The sequence below is a fragment of the Pocillopora damicornis genome, chromosome 4 (assembly GCF_964200805.1).
Source record: "Pocillopora damicornis chromosome 4, jaPocDami1.2, whole genome shotgun sequence".
NCBI lineage: Eukaryota > Metazoa > Cnidaria > Anthozoa > Scleractinia > Pocilloporidae > Pocillopora > Pocillopora damicornis.
The window spans coordinates 6,052,443-6,071,112 of record NC_142673.1 but is presented as its reverse complement, the minus strand read 5'-3'; the positions used below and the strand labels follow the sequence as shown (position 1 = coordinate 6,071,112).

Genomic DNA, 18,670 nt, shown 5'->3' with positions numbered 1-18,670 from the left:
ATGTGCTGTTAAAAGTGATCATTTTGCTTGTTTACTATGTTCGTCCTCTAGATGTAGAACAAAGCACTTAAAACACTTCATAAATCGCTTAGTTTTGAATATTTTTTAACTTAGCGGCCTGTTTGTGGCTACTCGCATAAGCTGCGCGTAAATTGACTGACAGGACGAAAAAATTATTGATAGGTTCATCTGGATGCGGATTGGTTAGTTCATCTTACGCAAAGCCGTTAAAAAGAACTGCTGTCTTTTAGAAGTGGTTCAGTTCCCACTGTGGAAAGCTGTTGAACTACGCCCCAAGATCTCTTTCTACTTAAAAACAACCTTAAACTGAATTTCGACCATGAAGAATCTCGCCAAAAGCATTGCTGTATTTTGTGCATTCTTCTGTGCGGGTAAGTTAATCAGTTCAAGGTTTTGTGTGATAAGCTCTTCTTAAGATGCACACAGTTGTAACATACGAGACATCGGGGTTGAATTCCGGGTGATAAACTTATCATGTTGGTGACAACAATTTCAGTATCATCTTCATTCTCGGCCCCACCATTAACTAAATCCTACCAATTCACGATATCCTCGCTCTACAGTTGTCTATCTTTTACGTAGCTACTGAGGCATAACTTTCAGGCTTTTTTCTTTTGAAATAAATCGAATATCATTAAAAATCTTTCCACTGGAAAATTATGTGGTAGATTTATTTGTCCGTTTTTTTTTCTTTTTTCGTGATTTGCGAGAAAACAATTTTGCGGTTTGAGATGACTTAGGAGGCCATGAAATTACTGGTGGGAGCTTGTGTTTATGATTTTTTCTATTGTTTTCAAATTCTCCCAATTTTCGAGCTACTTAAATGGAAGGTACACAATTCATCATTTGTAAATGAATTATTTGCAAATGCGACGAACACGTATTTGCACGCGAAGCTTTTCATTTGCCTAGTAATTCCTTTTTAATGAATCTGCTTCTCTTTTTCTGCGAGACCTTATTTTTTTGGATCGAGGACGATTAAAAACCGTCAAGATTTCAGGCCACAAGGTATCCCAAATGACATCTTCTATTGTTCATCATTTATTTTTATTTTTTTACGGCTTAATCCTTTAGCTCAGGGCTTGGAAACTAGGCAGACTTGACGTGATAACTGCAATGTCCGCTGCAGATATTGGGTTATCATGTCAAGTTATGTCAACTTCACAAGCTAGTGTATATTGATTGAGTGCTCGCAAACAGTCAGATTTTTCTTGGTAAGTCTAATGTAGAGTGATCATTTTTAACTGCAGCTCATTCGCTGCAGTGCTACGTGTGTACCCCAACCGATGAATCTTACAGCGTTGAACAATGCGAAAAAGACCAAAAGAAAGTGAACTGCAGCAATATTCCTGGTGTGGTCTCGGACTTCTGTTTAAAAACTTCCGTGGAAGACGAAGATGGCAGAAAGTCTCAACAGAAAGCATGCGTGTCCAAAGCCGAATGCGAGCAGACCAAGGCTAATTGTGACAACGCAGGCAAGACGGAAGAATCCAAAGTCAAGAAATGTTCAGTATCCTGCTGTACCAGTGATCTGTGCAACAACGCCTTCTCGGCTTCCATCAACATGATGTTTATTGTTACAGCAGCGCTGTGTAATTTCAAGTTATTCTAAGCACAAACAATGCTAAACTGCTCGCTATCGTAGGCACGTCACGCTGTTAATGAAGTTTATCGCCAGTGCTGCTAGAGACAAACCTCCAGTTATTACTGACTAGTAATAAATTGAGTCATTTCTGGATTAGCAATAACGATTGTTGATGAAGTTCAATTCTTATTATGGTATGCATCCATAAAGGATTATTGATCCATGCTATTTTTTGTAATCTGCTGAATAAATCAGATGATAAACAAGCTGTAGTCCCTCGGCGTACACCTCGGATTTTTCCTTTTTGATGAAAACGTTCGAAACGCGGCTAAGGCTTCCTTAAATGAATCCTTTGATTCTATAATCGCGTGTAAGTGTAATTTTACCACTTCCACCTTTCGAGAACTAAAAAATACCTGAACTGCAATGTTAAGTAGCTGATTTACACGGAAAGTCAGGAGTGACACGAATCTGAAATTTTCCCAAAATATCAGCCTAATATCTTAAGACCTGTTTACGTGGAGGTGGGGACCCCAAGTAGGTGAGGTTACCCGCCTGTTCATATAATCTCTTATTTAATCTTGATCACGTTTACATGATAGGTGAGGTGACCCGCCTAGGCGGGACTCATGTTTCGCGCCAAAAGAGATCATTATGTTGCAATTGCGAGTAGGAATAAGTACGTTGGTAAAAACCTCACAACAAGCGATAGCATTTGTAGCTGACATTTAATTTTTCGACGCATTACTTCGACCAAGAGTGTTAATGCAAGCCGACCACATCAAATCCAAACCAGATCCTTTCTACCTTATTGTGCGTGACTGGTGCGAGGCCTGGATAAACACTGATAATATATCCATATCATGTTTAGTTTAAGTGTGACCTGAAGCACGTCAGCGCATGACTCACAGCAGGAAGGAATGGGTGCCAGTGACATCAATTCTCCTTGGGGGGTCCCTGTGGGGTGCACCTCTAACGTAATAGTAATACATTTGTGTATGTTTTCAGATCGTTGTGCTCACCCTAAAGGTCGTTTTAATTTTCTAAGGAACGCAACTGTTCTGCTAAGTGAAGAAAGAAAAGAAAACGGAAGAAAACAGAGTTTGGAAGAAATAGCTTCTAATACAGAGGGACTGTGGTATGGAATTCACTGGACAGAACGACAAGGAACTTAGAAAAGCAAGATGCTTTGAAAGCAGCACTGAACCGTAACAAAACTTGCCTCGGCAAAATCACTTTTAACAAACGGACCTCAACAATTCTTAATGAGGACATTAATTTTTTGTATTATCAAATGTAAATATTTACACCCCTTAAAATTTTGAATCGAGCTATAATTAGTTGGTTATTTTCCTTTATTGTAAATAGGTTTCTTCATGTTATTGTAAATAGTATTGTTAATGCTCTGTAAGTTTTAAAATAGTAGATTTTAGTACTTCCTAGGTAGTTCCACATCAGCTGTAAAAGTTGCCACTACGGACCTGCGTCACTAAATAAACTATGTATGTATGTATGTATGTGATCAATTCAATCCCATATTTATTTCCCTTTTAGTTAATCAGATAGCACAATAATCACTATGAAAATTCATATTCTAAGCAAATAAATTTAACAAAAGAAACTAGAAGCCCTGCTGAGTTTGTATTAGTATTTTCATTATAAAATGAAACAAAAGTGTATCAGCACTTTTCTTCGGCAGCGGATATGGCATTTAGATAATTCCAAATATTTGCTGACAAATGTTCTCTTCGCACGTCTTGTTCGCAATTAAGAACGCTTGAAAGTAGTTTGAGGGAAGTTTAACGATAGATTATAACGAACAGAGCAACATCGGTTTAAAAATTGTGTTAACTTATCCGGAAGTTGACTTTTTCCTCATCGTACTTTGGTTAAAATATATCTATATATTCATAAATACAAATTTAAAGAATCAAATTTTGCAAGAGATTGTTTAATTGGCGTACACGTCGCTCTTTCGGCAGGAGTATTAAGTTTTCTTTCGCTCTTCACCAGCAGACAACCCATACTCAGCCAGTTAACTGCCTTCAATCGTTGCGGTGAAAATTTCTATGTTAAACAAAACTTTTCATAGTGGAACTTTGTACAACCGGAACCAGGGGTCTGTATCAGAAAACTGCGCGAAGGGAACTGGGACAAAAACATTTCAAGGTTTTTGGAGAAAAATATTTTCTGTGATTTCCTAATAAAGGGTCTTTAAGAGACTAGACAAGTAATAAAACCTTATTTCAGTACGTTGCCTGAAAAAGGCTTTTTTAGTAGGTATTTAAGAAATTTTAGAATTTTCGTTACAAACCTGGCGGTATTCCTTGCCCCTTATGAAGTCCAAGCGGGTTGGATGGAGTTTTGCAGTCAAGGGAAACTTCCTTTCGCAGCACAGTGTCAATATCAACAGCACTGAAGAACGCCACAGACTGTAAAAGACGCATAGACACGTACACGTTATCAAGGTTTATTGCATGAAAACCTCACTAAAAAAGGACAATAAAACTAAAACCAGCCCGGGAAAGGAAATACGTCATCTATGGAAGCATTAACGTCAACTTCAAGGACTGGAGGGAGGGGTGAGGGCTTTGATAGCAACTTTAACTTTCATTCCAGCACGCGTGAGAAATATAATTTTAAGTTCGATATCATTCTCGACATTCCACGCAAAGACGTCATAAGATTTCAGAACCCCTAAAGCCCTTGCGAGAGAAGCTGAGACGCAAGTCTGATGCAAGAAACAGCAATGATGCCAGTGATGCCAGTAATACCAGAAATACTATAATTCGCCCCAACACCTCCCAACATAAAGCTTCGTACCTCAGTAGGCACCAGCGCTCAAGTAGTGTCTGAGGGGCTCGTGGTCAATTTTTATTGAGGCTTAAATTTGTTTCAGACCTCTTTTCCTGTAGTGACTTTAAACGCAGTTGTTCCGTGAAATAGACTTATGCCAAAGTTGATCCCGTTTTTCATGCCCACAAATCAACGCAATAGCTCTATCTGGTTACACAGATATCGATGAAATACTGGTATTTATTTCCAGTTTCCAAGATATGATACCTTAACTTCGCAAAATGAGGATATCATTGTTGTCTTTCACAGGAGCAGATACATTTAAATGTTGTGCCGTGAAGATTAGTTCTCCGATGTCATCTATTATACTACGTTTTTTTTCCAATTTACTTATAGTATCGTTTGCTAAAACAATAAACACAAACAAACCAAAAACAAAAAAAACAAAAACAGGCGAAAGAAAATGGTAAGCTTCCTTAAGATACAATCTTTGTGTATGGGATACCTGTGGTAAGTCGTTCATTCCCAGTTTATGAGCGAACATCGCTCTGGTCAGTAGATTTGTGATTTGTAGTGCCAGGGCTGCGCGGTACTTGTCTTTGCTTGACACCAGATAACGAACCTGTTCAGATTTGACCACGATATTATCACGTGACAAAAACAGACACAGAATCAGGATTGAAAACTGATTTTCAACTGACAGCAATAGAACGAGGGAAAAGATAAGTGTTTTTCTGTTTTGGACATGACTTCTCTTTTATACCGAAAATAAAAGGACGGGCCGTGACAGGCGTTGAGGTTCAAAACAAATATCTACTCAGTCTCAACTATATCCCAGTGAGTAACGTTGAAGTAAAATCCTGAAAGCCTGAGCAAATTAGGACTTGATGTCCAAACTACCATTACAGTTGCGACTTCAGTCTTTAAATTATAATTTAATATATAATGAGTCGGAAGGGAGTGATTTAACTTGGAAGGGGAAACAGCAACCTCCAAATCTTAACAAAAATTATGTCTTTTTCAAGATTGTGGTTAACATGTGCGGTTTTGAAACGCACGTTAAAACACGCTGAATCGTAAGTCGACAAGATGCCAAAATAATTCGCCTACCTCGTCATGTATGCTGATACAAAATCTCCCATCAATATTGTACTTTGTGAAGAGCCACTTCATGCAAACTAGCATAAGGTGTAGATAGTCTACGGCTGAACTTTGAACAACCCAGTTAACACGACTGGTCATGAACTAATAAAGGCAAGCAGAGAAACAACTGTATAAAATGACATAGAGATCTCTTCAAAATAGTTGACTATAAAGAATTAAAAGGACTCATATCTGCAATTTGTCCTTCCGTAGTCTGTCTGTCTGTACCTCCGTCCGCCCGTTCGTACATTTTTTGTCTGTGTTTGTTTATTTTTTGCCTGCCAAGCATGAAAACATGAAAGAACCACCTATGTTTCCGTCTCATAGCTTGCATTCTAAACTACAATGTTGTGGAAAAAAGTGAAGTTGAACGCCCATAGCCTTGTGTCGTTAAATTGTAAACTTTATAATCGTCACCCTCGTCGAAGCGCTGCATCTATTTGTTGAGGAAAAAAATTTCTAGGTGCGTCGGCGTTGATCCCTGCGTTAAGTGAATAAGGGTGTCTTTCCATGTTACAATACTCTACCTCTGTGCCAACAGCAGAAGGCTCCAGTGATTTGCTGATCCTGCAGTCCAGCACAGGAGTCCTGGGCTCCACCGATTGCGCAATGCTTTCCAGCATATTAAACATCTCGGACTCGCTACAAACAACGAAACAACGTGGGCTGTAAACGAGCAGTACTATGATAAGTTTTTAATTGGGTTCATGATCGCACTTCAAGTCAAAAGAACGTTCAGCACTAATGCTAATCACTCCTAACAGATACTGGACACACCAGAATCCCTATCAAATAACTTTTTGGCCGCTGTATGAAGCAAACATTTTGCAGCTTAAAGGATACGAAATCAACCTTTCAACACAAACCGAAAGGCTAACCCTGCATAGGCTTATCTCGGTTTCTGCAACTAGAAGTTTTGTTACTCTTGTCTCATTTTCCTACGCGCATGAACCCAATGCCAGGCTACTGCGTATCTTTTATACAACAGGATACAAATACCACCAAGTGTGTCGGATATAATTACCTGATCAATTTACCCTAATTAAGCTTGGTTTTGGTCCTAATCTACTCAGTTATAAAGCGCCAAGTCATAAAATCAGAGGATTTCAATAACTTTTACTATAAGCAGCTGCCGATGGTGTTGTTAGCGGCTCTGCCCGACCGAAAAAGGCCTTAGGGCGAAACCCACACACGAGACGGCTGTAAGAGGTCAGAGGTAGAACGCCAGTATTCGGCTTTTAGTGAAACCCTTGATAGAATACTATAACTTCTGATAGGACAACGGCAATCCAGCTATCTGTTAAAAGTAAGTGTTTCCCTTCTTTTCTTCCCCTTGGAACACAAGCAAGAAAAGTTGAAGAATCGACAAAGACGGGTTCTTGAAAAAATGTGTTCATAAAAGATCGTCATAGAAGCATTCATCCCCTTGATTCTTAATGATAATAGCATACCTTCCTCCACACCATCTTCGGCCATCGTCAATACTATTTCCAGTTGTACTAAAAGTGAAACAAACCCTACTTCAATCGACGTCCACAATACACAACAGTTAACTCTCTACACCCTAACATCAGTATGCATATTCTCCATACTGTTCTCTATACGCTTCCTTTGGTACTGACAAGGAGACTCTGTTAAACAATCAAGGGCTTCTTTAGTTGGTGATCATTTCCTTTATTCTCATGACCTTAATGTGTGATTCAGGGGTGATATTGTAAGGAGAGATTAGATGCCAGTCATTCTCAGGGGTTAGAGGTTAAAAACTAATTCAAGGCATGTTAAATATCTCACCGTCGTCTTCGTGCAGTTTTCCTGAGCAGCTGATAATAAACTTTGGCCACAACGCAACCATTTTCATCAACGTCCTCGCCGAAGCCAAATCTTTGCGCCATATCTTTCCCGAAATCCGTGAGAAGAAACCTACAGAATACAAAGAAGTCACAGTCGAATTACAAAAATCAGTCTGAAAATAGTGATAACTGAACAAAATTCTTTATCATTGAACGGCATCTGCAGACAGAAAGGCTATACACGTTCACTACCAAGATAAAAGTCGTTACTCTTCTTTAACGTCAGCCACGAAAAATTAAATAGCAGAGAATTTTTTTTTAAATAACCTTCATCCTCTAAGTCATTTCCTATTTTAATCTCTAAGACGATGCTCTTGTAGATGCTTTTACTCGCAAGAAATCAAACCCAAGTTGGACCAGTGTCAGTATCTAAGCAACTGCATATCAACCCCTCCCCTAACCCAACATTAACTCTAACTTGTCATCAGATTACTGTTTTTGGGTTAGGGGAGGGGTAGGTGCGCAGATGTTAGGATACTGACATTGATTCCCCAAGTTTAAATTTTTCCACCGGATTAGCGATAAATGCTATATTAACCACCGACCCTTGTGAATACTGAACGAAAATTCAGTCTTAGGCCATCACCTGACCAAGCAGTCATGATACCCTCATCCTAAAAACTATATTGTGCTTTCTTACTTAGCTACTCCCTTAGTGTTAGAAAACAGCGTCTCAGCTTTTTGCTTTGCTTCACTCTCCGTCAGACGATGGTTGAACTGTAAAAGCAGCTTCTCTGCGTATTTTTGTCCTGCTCCATAAATACGACCATAGTTAAAGACCTAGATCAAAAGAAGAAAATATATCAATCAAATTCAAATCACCAGACAATCCTTCTTCTGCAAAAAGCGGGTTGGTTGTTGAAACAGTACAGTCTATGAATTCAAACCATGCGTAAGGAAAGGCCATATGAATAAAGGGGGTAAGTTTCTAAATAATCTTTGGTACTGTGTCAGTGGGGGTAATACAAGATGATTTAATCTTATGGTGTTAGACTGGAATAAGATTTGTTGTTTGTTCTCGTCTCTTCTGGGAGGATTCTCAGTTTATCCCCCATCGCAATTACCATCATTTTAAATTGCAATTCGACCTCGAGACAGGGGGCGTAGATGTACCATTGATAAATTCTGTGAATCGTTGAATGGATGGATGGATGGATGGACGGACGGATTGATTAATTAACACCCCAACATCAGTATGTATATTCTCCATACCGTTCTCCATACATTACCTAAGGTGCTGACAAGGAGAATTTGTTTAACAACAAAGAGCTCCTTTAGTCGGTGATAATTTATTCAGTCCTCTCACTTTAATTTGTGATGTCGGGATGATATCGTGAGGAAAAATTAGATGCTAGTCACTATTTGAGGTCATGTTAAACATGACTGCATTCTTACCTTAGCATGGTCCCGACTTATACCAATAGTCTCTGCGGTCTTACTATGGAGGTCAGTACCTTCTGATTTCTTACCCTGAAGGGTCATCCACCCAAACGCTGTGCTGCCTGCGTGATAAGCATAGGGAAAAGACAAAGTTGTATTAGCCGGACACAAACAGAACTCCCGCAAATGTCTGCTGGATACAAGTTAAGTTTATGTGCAACAATATTTATTTGCTTCATTCCCAACTCTCTCTCTCTCTCTTAACCCTTCCACTTTCAGATCACATAAGTAATTCTCCTTTATGTCAGCCATATAATTCTTATGATGTTTACTCGGAGAATTTGGTGTTGGATCAACAAATAATCCCCTAGTTGATATTTTTCATTATCCTCATCACTTTTCTGCTTGTTATTGTATTATTATTGTAAGGAGAAAGTCTGTGTTGGTCACTCATGGAAATTAATGGGTTTTAAGTGCCCACACTTTATTCATTTCAGAGTCGTACACCGTGCACTGATGCAATTGAAGCAATAAAAATCGAACATACATTTTTACCATCAATGCAATTCGTTTGTGGCAGCCATTTTAAATCAATTATATAGCAGGCTGTGACGAGGCCAGGTTTTTTCTTAAGTTTACAAACATCCCAGCCATCCTAGACCCCCAAAAACCTCGCTTCCATAGCTAACACACATCTCGTGTTAGTAATGGCTGCCACAGAATAAAACTGCTTTCTTAGAAAGGTGTCACTTAATGCCCAAGTGTTCCTTTTTTAAGTAACGATACTCTGAAGTAACGTAGACCAAAAAAATGAGTAACCTGCGTACGGCTACCCACTTTTCCGAGCCTCTGGAGGAACGGGCATCAAAAACCAGGTTACTTTGTTGCCTGTAACTGCAAAAACTAACCATGAATCCCAGCAAAATGCGCATCCCCTAAAATGGCAGCAATCCAGAGCTCTTGACTGTCTACATCAGCCCCTACTAAACAGTAGCCTGGAGGAGCCCGTACCATAGCCTTCAGTTCAGAACCAACACGATCCTCCTAGAAGAGACAAAGCCGCAAATAATATTCAAGATACTTGCAGCTCCACTACCAAAATAAAAAATTAAATTTAAATTTACAATTTATATAGCGCTTATTGCAAGCCTCTAAGCGCTTTGTAATATGAAGGAGAGTGAAACAAATCTTTCAAATAAACGTAAAGTGCTTGAAAATCTTAACTGACAGGAGGCAGACTAGTTGGCTACACAGCGCAGCCGTGGAGTTGAACTTGGGAAAACCGAGAACAAATCCAGTGAGTAGCTGGATGGAAGACTTCACCCGGAACCACCAGATTACAGATCCAGCACCCTTACCTCTCAGCCTCACCGCCTCCCTAATACGCAAAACTACCACCAAATCGCGACTGAGTTGCAAGTGCTTTGCCCCATTTTCAACAGTTCGCGTAGTTTTGCTTGATTCTTAACTGACTGGCTCCTCGTAATCTTTCGACATATGCTTTTGACCCGTTGGCCTTTTGCTTATTTTGGTGTTTGTTTAATCGGAAAGCGCTCTAATACAAATGCAGCAACACTGTTTTTACCCTAGGATTCGTGGCCGTCATCCAAGTTGGTTCCACGGCTCTCCTTGTCACTGTCCCAGCTGTGATGACTCGAGGCAAGATGGCACCGTACATCTCATCAGCACTGTACTTTTCAGATCTGCAATCCGTTGAAACAAATTCATGACATTTTATACAGGACTTAAAAGATGGGGGAAACTGTCAATATATTGACTTTTTACCTTGTAATTTCCGGGGGTAAGTCCGTTCTATCAAACCAAACAGCCAACTGTGATCTACGGAACGAAAAAAACAGAAGCAAGAAAATCTTGTCATCAGTAATAAAGACAGTGTGATATTTGCTTTCGCCTCCCAGTCCGTTCGCTTGAAAAATGCCAAACATGTAAGGAAAGAAAAGAAAAAAATAACGCCTGTTCTAAAGGCTTTCATTTACGCTTAAATTTTTCCATTAAACCTCGCATTATTGCTCAAAATCTATCCACTTTTCAATTATTTGTCAACCTCTAAATAACTATCCGCACCTGACTCTTTTTTGTGCATTTCTCCAAGAGGAAATCATCTTGTTAATGACGAGCGTCTTGTGAGCACTGTGATCTCCTGAGGAAGACACCAAAGTACCATCCTCCATCTTGCTAATATAGTCTTTGGCTAGCGGGTTACCACAGCGATAATTCTCACCATTCTGAAGGAAACAAAAACTCACAGAAGTGATTAACATGTAAATTCTCCCTATAACATCCGTATCTCATTCAGCAGATAGGTAACGAGAATACTCAAACAGTATCAGGTAGAAATCGTTATCTTGATTTAAAAACAAATTCTCGTAATTTATTCACAAGCACATTTGAAGCAGCTGGTGGGGAGGATTAACATCAGATATTGGGAGATATAGGGAAACACTTAATCCTACAGGTCTGTTACTGAACAGAAACTGGGAACGTTCCTGAAGTTATTGGTCACAACAGTAGGTACATGAGACTCAAATCAACTGAGAAACTTAGCCACGAAAACGTATATAAATGTTACGATGACAAGACGACAAGACTAGCACTGACCCAGAAGACTTCAAAAAAAATGTTCACGTCATGCTCAAGGGAGGGGGGGGGGGAGAGGGGGACGAGTATAGGGAGCATAAGTAGAGAGCAGAAGAGGCTCTTAATATGCCTGTTCTGCAGACTTAAGTATAAGAGGCCAGTGACAACCAGTACCTTGTGTGGTATGCGGAAAAACCATACTCCTGGGAGATTGACGTCATTGTAAGGTCCCACGCCATGATAGAAATCTGGTCTGCTATCTGCTCCTGCTCCTGCTCCTGCTGAAGCTGTTGTGCTCCTAGCTCGAAGTACCTTTTTTGCTGGGGCTGTCTCTAAACCACCGTCTATGGTCTCGTTGAGGTCCCCTGTATTGGAAGCTGATTTCTTGGTTGTCAAAGTTTTTGGTGCTCTCATTTCTTCCAGTTCTGATCTATCCCAGAGCTGATCTTCACTGATACTGTACACATTCAGTTCATCATCATCAAACTTTGAATCCGACTCATTGGCTTCTTTGGGAGTTGCATTCATGCTGTGTTTCTGCCAGAGATTTTCAAATGCCCTAAGAGGTACATTAAAGAAGTTTATTACAATGGAATCTGAAATGAAACAGTTTTATTACCTAATGATAGGAAATACTGGATATAAAAATGTTGTCTGTGAGTAAAACCTAAAACGCTTTGTTTGATGTTGCTGCCTGAAAAAAGCTACTTTTTCACTAATTTGTACCTTTTCTCCAAGAAATAACCCATAAAAGTATATTCTTCAAGAAGCGTACTTTATTTTATGTCACGCATACTGAGATTTGCACTGTAAAATACTATCGTTCATACATGTCCAATACACCCAAACCGTTGCGATTCGTCTACGGTTGTTGAGGAATCGTCACACCGGATGTCGAATCGTGCGTTAACATAGCGGAAGTCGAGAGGCGTAAGCAATATGAGAAATTACCATGGCATGCCGGAAGTCGAATCGTGCGTTAACATACCGGAAGTCGAGGGGCGCGCACGTGAGCAGTGAGAGAAAAATGAGTGGCATGGTACGAGAACATGACAACATGAACCTTCCACGTTCTTAAAGCGTGAAACGACCGGAAGTCTATCTTCAGAATATTATAAACTATAGCTAAGTCTGTTGCAAATTGACTTCTGGTATGCGTTTTCATGTCAAAGAGATGGTTTTTCAGACCTCCGGTATCACAACACCACTTAGCCGCGAATCGACTTCCGGTTTGACAATTCGCAGCGGTTTGGGTGTATTGGACAACCCTCTCACTGGGCATTAATTTCCTATTTCCCTATTTACTACACCCACCTAGTTGGGAATACTAATTCTGGTTTCTGTGTATCCACTGAGTCCTCCTCGTTGCTTGGCAATGTCATAGGGCTGGAGGTCAGATTGTCAGTCCTTCCAGGTACAAGATATCCCCAGCCATGTTTGCGATTGTAGAGCAGAGGAAAGCCATCCCATGTCATACGCAAGAGGGTGGGTGCTACTTGACATTGTGGGCTGATGGACACAGGCCCCTCCCTCCACTCACCTTTGTCTGATGGTCCCATGCAAAGAGATCTGTACCAACTGGAGACAGAGTGCCACAACATTACTAATTTTCAACCTAGCCTTTTTGCTAAGAGTTACTCTCTGCTGTGACATTTTCCTTCTGTCTGCAAATATGCTGAGAGTATGTATGCAATTGACAGGAAATTAGTTCTTTAATTCTCCACAAGCCTGCATGGCTAAAATAATAAAAATGGCATATATGTGTTTCGTATAAGTTCAAGCAGTTTTTTCCCAACATCAAGGACTCTTGTCCATCAAGAATGAGAGTTGAGTTACACAAAGTGTGTAGATTATAGTCTTAAAAAGAAAACAAAGTTTTCAATCGAAATCATTGTCATTTTTAACATTTTTAGCATTAGCATTAACTTTGTTATCATCATCATCACTATTGTCATCATTACCACTAGAAAAAAGAAAAAGGCAAAACCTTCAGTCAAAGACTTAAGTGAATGGAGTTCACAGCAGAGTTCTAATCACTACATTACAGAAAGTCCTTCCATTTCAGCAAAGTCCAAGGGGCGAGTAAAAAAAATAAGAGGAAGAAAATGATTTTAGTGAGCCACACAGAACTCTGGGGGCAAGGCCTCCTGATTATGCATCTCCCTCCCAGAATTTTGCACTGATCTTGTTTTTAACTGCCACGACAAAATTTTGCCAAAAAAGAATTACTACTCTCACTGAATCAAGTGTTATGAGGTTTATAAGGTCAGAGATGGTACTCCTAAACCAAGTGTTAAAAGCCCCACTTACTTAGGATAACCTGGTAACTTCTGCCGTCTTTTCCACATAACATCTGCTGCTGTTGGGATTCTTGCCAAGATGTCAGATGAGTTTTTCAAACCCTCTACCATCTCAATATTATTGTCATCAATCATCTCATCTTCAAGAACTTCTGAAGTAGCATCTTTGCCAGTTGAACCAAATAGGGTTGATGGCAAATCTTCATTTATACCCTTGTTACAACTTTCAGTTTTCTTTGTCTTCTTTGGAGGTTTAGGTTTTTTTGTTCTTATGTCTTGGACAGACCAATCCAGCTCCCACAGCCAGGGGTCCTGTTCATACCTTAAAAACACAAATGAGTTATTGTTTAATGTGCTTATTCTCCACACTCTGTTCTCCGTTTACACAGCCCTTACAAGAATAATTTATTTAACCCTGTTGCTCCAAAGATCTTGTTGGCAGTTATCCTTACTGATACATCCTTATGATGTTAGTGCAAAGAATTTGGCATTGGATTAAACAACAATCCCCTCATTGAGATTTTTCTTAATTCTCTTCACTTGCCTGCTTGATATTGTATTCATTGATATTGTTAGGAGAAATTGAGTGCTAAAGCTCACACAGGCCACAACCTTGGTTCTTAGTCATCCATCTGTTGAAGCTTTGATGGCTGAGTCAGTTTCAACATTTTCTTAAGCCTTTCCAGAAAACCTTCAGATAAGTTTTGAAAAGTTTTTGAGGGAAGAAAAAATTAAAATTTCAACATAATTTTTAAAAAAAATAAATAAAGGTTAAGAATCTTGCAAACCTTTTGCCATGAAGGTAGTTACATGTTTCATCAGCTAGTTTCATCAAAGAACACTTCATTTCCTTCTCCAGATCTTCATAAGTGTCATCAGCATCTCGGATGTAGTTTTCCCAAGAACGATCAACAGGAAGATAAGCTGATCCCATCTCTAGCATCCCAGCAAAAGACACTGGGTGTGGGAATCTATCCAAGAACTTTGGCCACAGAGCAGCAAATACCTCTTGAGTTGCTGTAGTATCCTGTGCACAGTATGTTACTAGATCCTGTTGAGAAATTGAATTGAAAAGTGATTGCATGTTGGGCAAAGAGATTTGAATTAGCATTTGAGGTATGCAGTATTCATATTCCAAGCTTGTCATCTACAGAATGATCTAGAAATCTGGTGCATGGTCGGAAACAGCTTTAGAAATGCAAAAGTGTTCACAACAAACACCAAAGGGATCTAAGGTACAAGTTGTGATTTAATAAACATTAACTGTGTGACAAGCATTGCTTGCAGATTTTCAAACTCCAAGACCTATTTTTATTAGGTACATGGCAAAAATTTTCAAATTTCTTTCAAAAACTGTCCAGATTTCTTTGATTTCACATGGCCTGCCAATTTGCTAACTAATACATGTATAGTGCTCAACAATTTATGGCAAATTTCATGACAAAGCAATGGCTGCCTCATCCACTCTATGAACAATGTCCAAAAAACCCTTCAATCCACTTGCCCTCAATCTACAATCATCACTGTACAGAAAAAAACATCCCAGGTTTGAAATACTTGTTGCTGCATTACACTAAGAGATCAGAAACACCTGATTAAGGAACCGGAAACTTGTGATTATGATCTTTGTTTTGTTAGAGAAAAGGGTCATTGTATATGTTCAGCTAATTGGTTGTCCAACAGATTGCAGAGGTTCATTTCTCTAGATTATGAAAAAGGTGATTTACAAGGAAACATATGTTGGTATGTTTTCAACATTTTTATAACAATATTTGTAAATCAAATCCCATTCTGCCTTTTGGGATGTTCCAAAACACTTCAAACAGGATTTTTTAAAACAAAGTCCCACACTGCAGAATTTACAGCTATACATGCATACAGCATTTTTCAATATGTCACTGTTGATAAATAGATAAATAACAATGTTCTGTAACAGTGGGGTATTGCATGTATCTCAGACCTTCCTTTCCTAAACCCTTGTCATACCTGAAAGTTTGCCCTCACATCATCTAGTGTTCCATCGATAAAGATTTTCACCAATGACTTGTCTAATTCATCCCCACCACAATACAGGTTATGAAGGTCTATAAGTTTGTTTCCTGAGCCAATCAGCATCCAAGGCACTTTTCCAATGCGTCCTGCCTTAGCTGATTCCCAAAGGCTGCGTTGAAGACTTGTCAAGCCAGAGATACACATGTGTAAACTTAAGGTGTCCAAGAAGTATGTTTTGGGTCCCTTAAGTGTTACAGTTAAGAATATCAGTTATGAATAACATGAGACATCATTCAATACTTACATATCTACAAAGGGTATTAGAGTTATAACATAATGCATTAACCCCAAAAGATATCATCCCCTAATATGCCTTACCATCAGAGAAGCACTGCATTTAGAAGTGTTCTTGGGCTAGACACTAGGTCAAATTCAGGAGTGGCATTGGCTACTGCCCAAAATGTTATTGAATGGACTGTTATCAACAAGCATCTTAACCAGGACTTGTCACGATCATTTAATGCTACAAAAACCTGCATAGGCATGCACCAGCACCTGGTGGTTCATATTGCTCAAGTGCAGAATTTACCTTTTACTTTATTTCCTTTAAAAGGAGTAAGATTATACAAGTCAAAAAACTTAAAATGTTTAAACTTTAACCCTTTCACTCCCGAGATCTCATTATTGATTCTCCTTACTGTCTGCCATACAATTCTTATGATGTTAGTTCAGAGAATTTGGTATTGGATCAACTAATAATCCCCTAACTGATATTCTTCTCTATTCTCATCACTTTTCTGTTTGATATTGTTTAATTGATTTGGTGAAGAGAAATTCCATCTTGGTCACTCATGGTTAACGGGTGAACATCTATTCAGTATCCATATTCTCCAAACTCTGCTATATTCTTCCTCTGGTACTGACAAGGAGAATTTGTTTCATTATCAAAGCCTCTTAGTTTGGCTGGTGATCATTTTCTTTTTTCTAATGATCTTAATGAATGATTCAGCAGTATATTACTGTAAGCTGAGAAATTAGATAAGGCATTCTTGGTTTAAAAGGGCCAATAAATCAATCAGTTTACAAAGTTTAACTACTGTCAGTAACAATTACCAACCAATCGTACCTTGATATAATATTGTTCTTTTACAAAAGATCTGTCGAATCCCACAGAATGACCCACAACAAGCCTTTCTTTCCACTTGGTTGAACTCCACCCCTGATCTTTGGGCAGTTCCAATGGAATATACAGTTTAGGAGATGGTCTCAGAAACATGTTGTAATTCTTGTCTTCCACAAGGCTTGGACTGACCCAGCAGTACCTAAGTAGCAGCAAACACAGTACTGTAACTTTAACAAGCAAGCATCAAGCACTAAAATTTTAAAGAAACCTATTGCTAAAGGGTTATTTATTGTCCAAAATGAATTTCAAGTACAATATAATTAAATAAATTTACATCTGATTAAGAAAAATACCATAAAAAGAGGAAATACAATAATCATACAGTACACATTGTGAATTTGTGCATGATAAATTCTCTACAATGTAGTCACTGGTCAAGGCATTTATTTCAAATATAGGATAAGATAGGGTACTTACACCTGTAATTATAGGAGGGGGGGTTGCTGAATTAAGGACAAATGCTCCTAACAATAATATGGTCATGTTAACTTGTGATATGGTATTTGTGTGTAAACAACAAAACAAGCTGTGTGTTATTTTACAAAGTGAGCAACTGAAACATTCTAACCCTTTGATCCCCTAGGATTGATTTACATCTAATTTCTCCTTAAATGTCACCCCTGGATCATACATTAAGATAATGAGAATAAAGGAAATGATCACCAACTGAAAAAAAGCTCCTGATTGTCCAACAAATTCTCCTTGTCTGTACCCTAGGAAATGTATAAAGAACTGTACGGAGAATAAGCATACTGATGTTAGGGTGTAAAGTTGGTAGAAATTTCATAAACTAAAACAAGTTCTGTGCAGTGCTGATGAACATTTTTCCTTAAAAACAGTAACAGGTGGAAGTTGGTCATTAGAGAAGGGGGTACATTTGAATGTTATTATAAATCCTGGGACATAAATTATCACTTGTCATTACCACGCCTTGGGAGATACAGCCACTGCAATCACTGGAAATGGTCCTTCTTTCATGCACACCTCGACATCAAAGATCAAGGCATCATCTTCCGGCACATCCACTGGGGAGGTGACCAATCCCTCGTCACCATACACATACTTAGTCCATCCCGGAGAAAAGTTCCATTCATCTGGTATGGCTGACAGCGTCGTTTCCGCTAACATTTGAGCTTTCTCAAAATATGGTTGGCTCTGCTCTTCCGCGATCGTTCTAAAGTGCTCATCAATATTTGAACCTTGTAGAGGTGGAAGCTGGAAATCGACATCAGGCAGAACTGATCCGGTCTTGCTCCACAAATTGTGCACCCCTAGATGTTGTTGACATGTTTTGACCGTTTCGGAATCGTAAGCCTCTGATTTACCGTAAAATACTTGACTGTGTAATTCTGTAGACAGCATCTGAATTTCTAGAGGGTTAAACCTCTTTGGTTCGCTTTCCGAACTTGCAGCTTTTGAGTCATCTTGGATTTTGGAAGAACAACGGTGCCTCACCAACCATCGATAGCAAAGTGGAACTCGATCCACAGCTCGTGAATTACGAACCAATGCTTCAAAAACACGATACATCTTTTATGACGTTGTCATCTCCGCAAATCACGTACATTCAGCGAGGGACTTCCGTGAAATACATAAAAAATCCTACAGAACAATGCAGTAGTCAATCTCAGGGCGTCCTTGCCGCCATTAAAGCAATGTTGCCTAGTTAGGGAGGGCTAAGTGATGCGCATGTTTCCGATAAAAAGTACATAACAGCCCTCAAATATGAAGTGATATGTTGGCTTTTATTTTTATATTGCAAAAAATATTTTAAAAGATATCTGAAAGTCTTATCAGTCCCGTTAATTACCTCAAAGCTTGT

The 18,670-nt window shown here is 39.1% G+C and overlaps 2 protein-coding genes across 4 annotated transcripts in view; one reads left to right on the top strand and one right to left on the bottom strand.

The window, feature by feature from the left end:
- LOC113675718 (DNA polymerase subunit gamma-1) overlaps positions 1-18,511 on the bottom strand; it is a 24,445-nt gene extending 5,934 nt beyond the window's left edge. For all 3 annotated transcript variants that reach the window (XM_027192310.2, XM_027192311.2, XM_089203381.1), the window contains exons 1-19: positions 17,774-18,511; positions 16,792-16,987; positions 15,660-15,908; positions 14,462-14,724; positions 13,684-13,995; positions 12,688-12,951; positions 11,548-11,932; positions 10,861-11,021; positions 10,561-10,614; positions 10,361-10,478; positions 9,684-9,819; positions 8,791-8,897; positions 8,036-8,175; positions 7,337-7,465; positions 6,997-7,044; positions 6,073-6,187; positions 5,513-5,647; positions 4,908-5,024; positions 3,921-4,038 (exon numbers count right to left, since the gene is read on the bottom strand). In XM_027192310.2, the coding sequence (XP_027048111.2) occupies positions 3,921-4,038; positions 4,908-5,024; positions 5,513-5,647; positions 6,073-6,187; positions 6,997-7,044; positions 7,337-7,465; positions 8,036-8,175; positions 8,791-8,897; positions 9,684-9,819; positions 10,361-10,478; positions 10,561-10,614; positions 10,861-11,021; positions 11,548-11,932; positions 12,688-12,951; positions 13,684-13,995; positions 14,462-14,724; positions 15,660-15,908; positions 16,792-16,987; positions 17,774-18,378 (3,652 nt within the window). In that variant the 5' untranslated portion in view covers positions 18,379-18,511. The remainder of the gene's footprint in view (positions 1-3,920; positions 4,039-4,907; positions 5,025-5,512; positions 5,648-6,072; positions 6,188-6,996; positions 7,045-7,336; positions 7,466-8,035; positions 8,176-8,790; positions 8,898-9,683; positions 9,820-10,360; positions 10,479-10,560; positions 10,615-10,860; positions 11,022-11,547; positions 11,933-12,687; positions 12,952-13,683; positions 13,996-14,461; positions 14,725-15,659; positions 15,909-16,791; positions 16,988-17,773) is intronic.
- Positions 197-1,872, top strand: LOC149046598 (uncharacterized). The gene is made up of 2 exons (XM_089203383.1): positions 197-392; positions 1,272-1,872. The coding sequence occupies exons 1-2, from the start codon at positions 341-343 to the stop codon at positions 1,631-1,633; spliced, it is 414 nt and encodes a 137-aa protein (XP_089059509.1). The 5' UTR covers positions 197-340; the 3' UTR covers positions 1,634-1,872.
- Positions 18,512-18,670: the final 159 nt, after the last annotated feature.

Excerpts from the sequence above, each read along its gene's own strand:
- LOC149046598 (XM_089203383.1), top strand. The coding sequence starts at position 341 with ATGAAGAATCTCGCCAAAAGCATTGCTGTATTTTGTGCATTCTTCTGT. Across the intron at positions 393-1,271 it reads TTGTGCATTCTTCTGTGCGG|CTCATTCGCTGCAGTGCTAC; the intron begins GTAAGTTAATCA and ends TTTTAACTGCAG.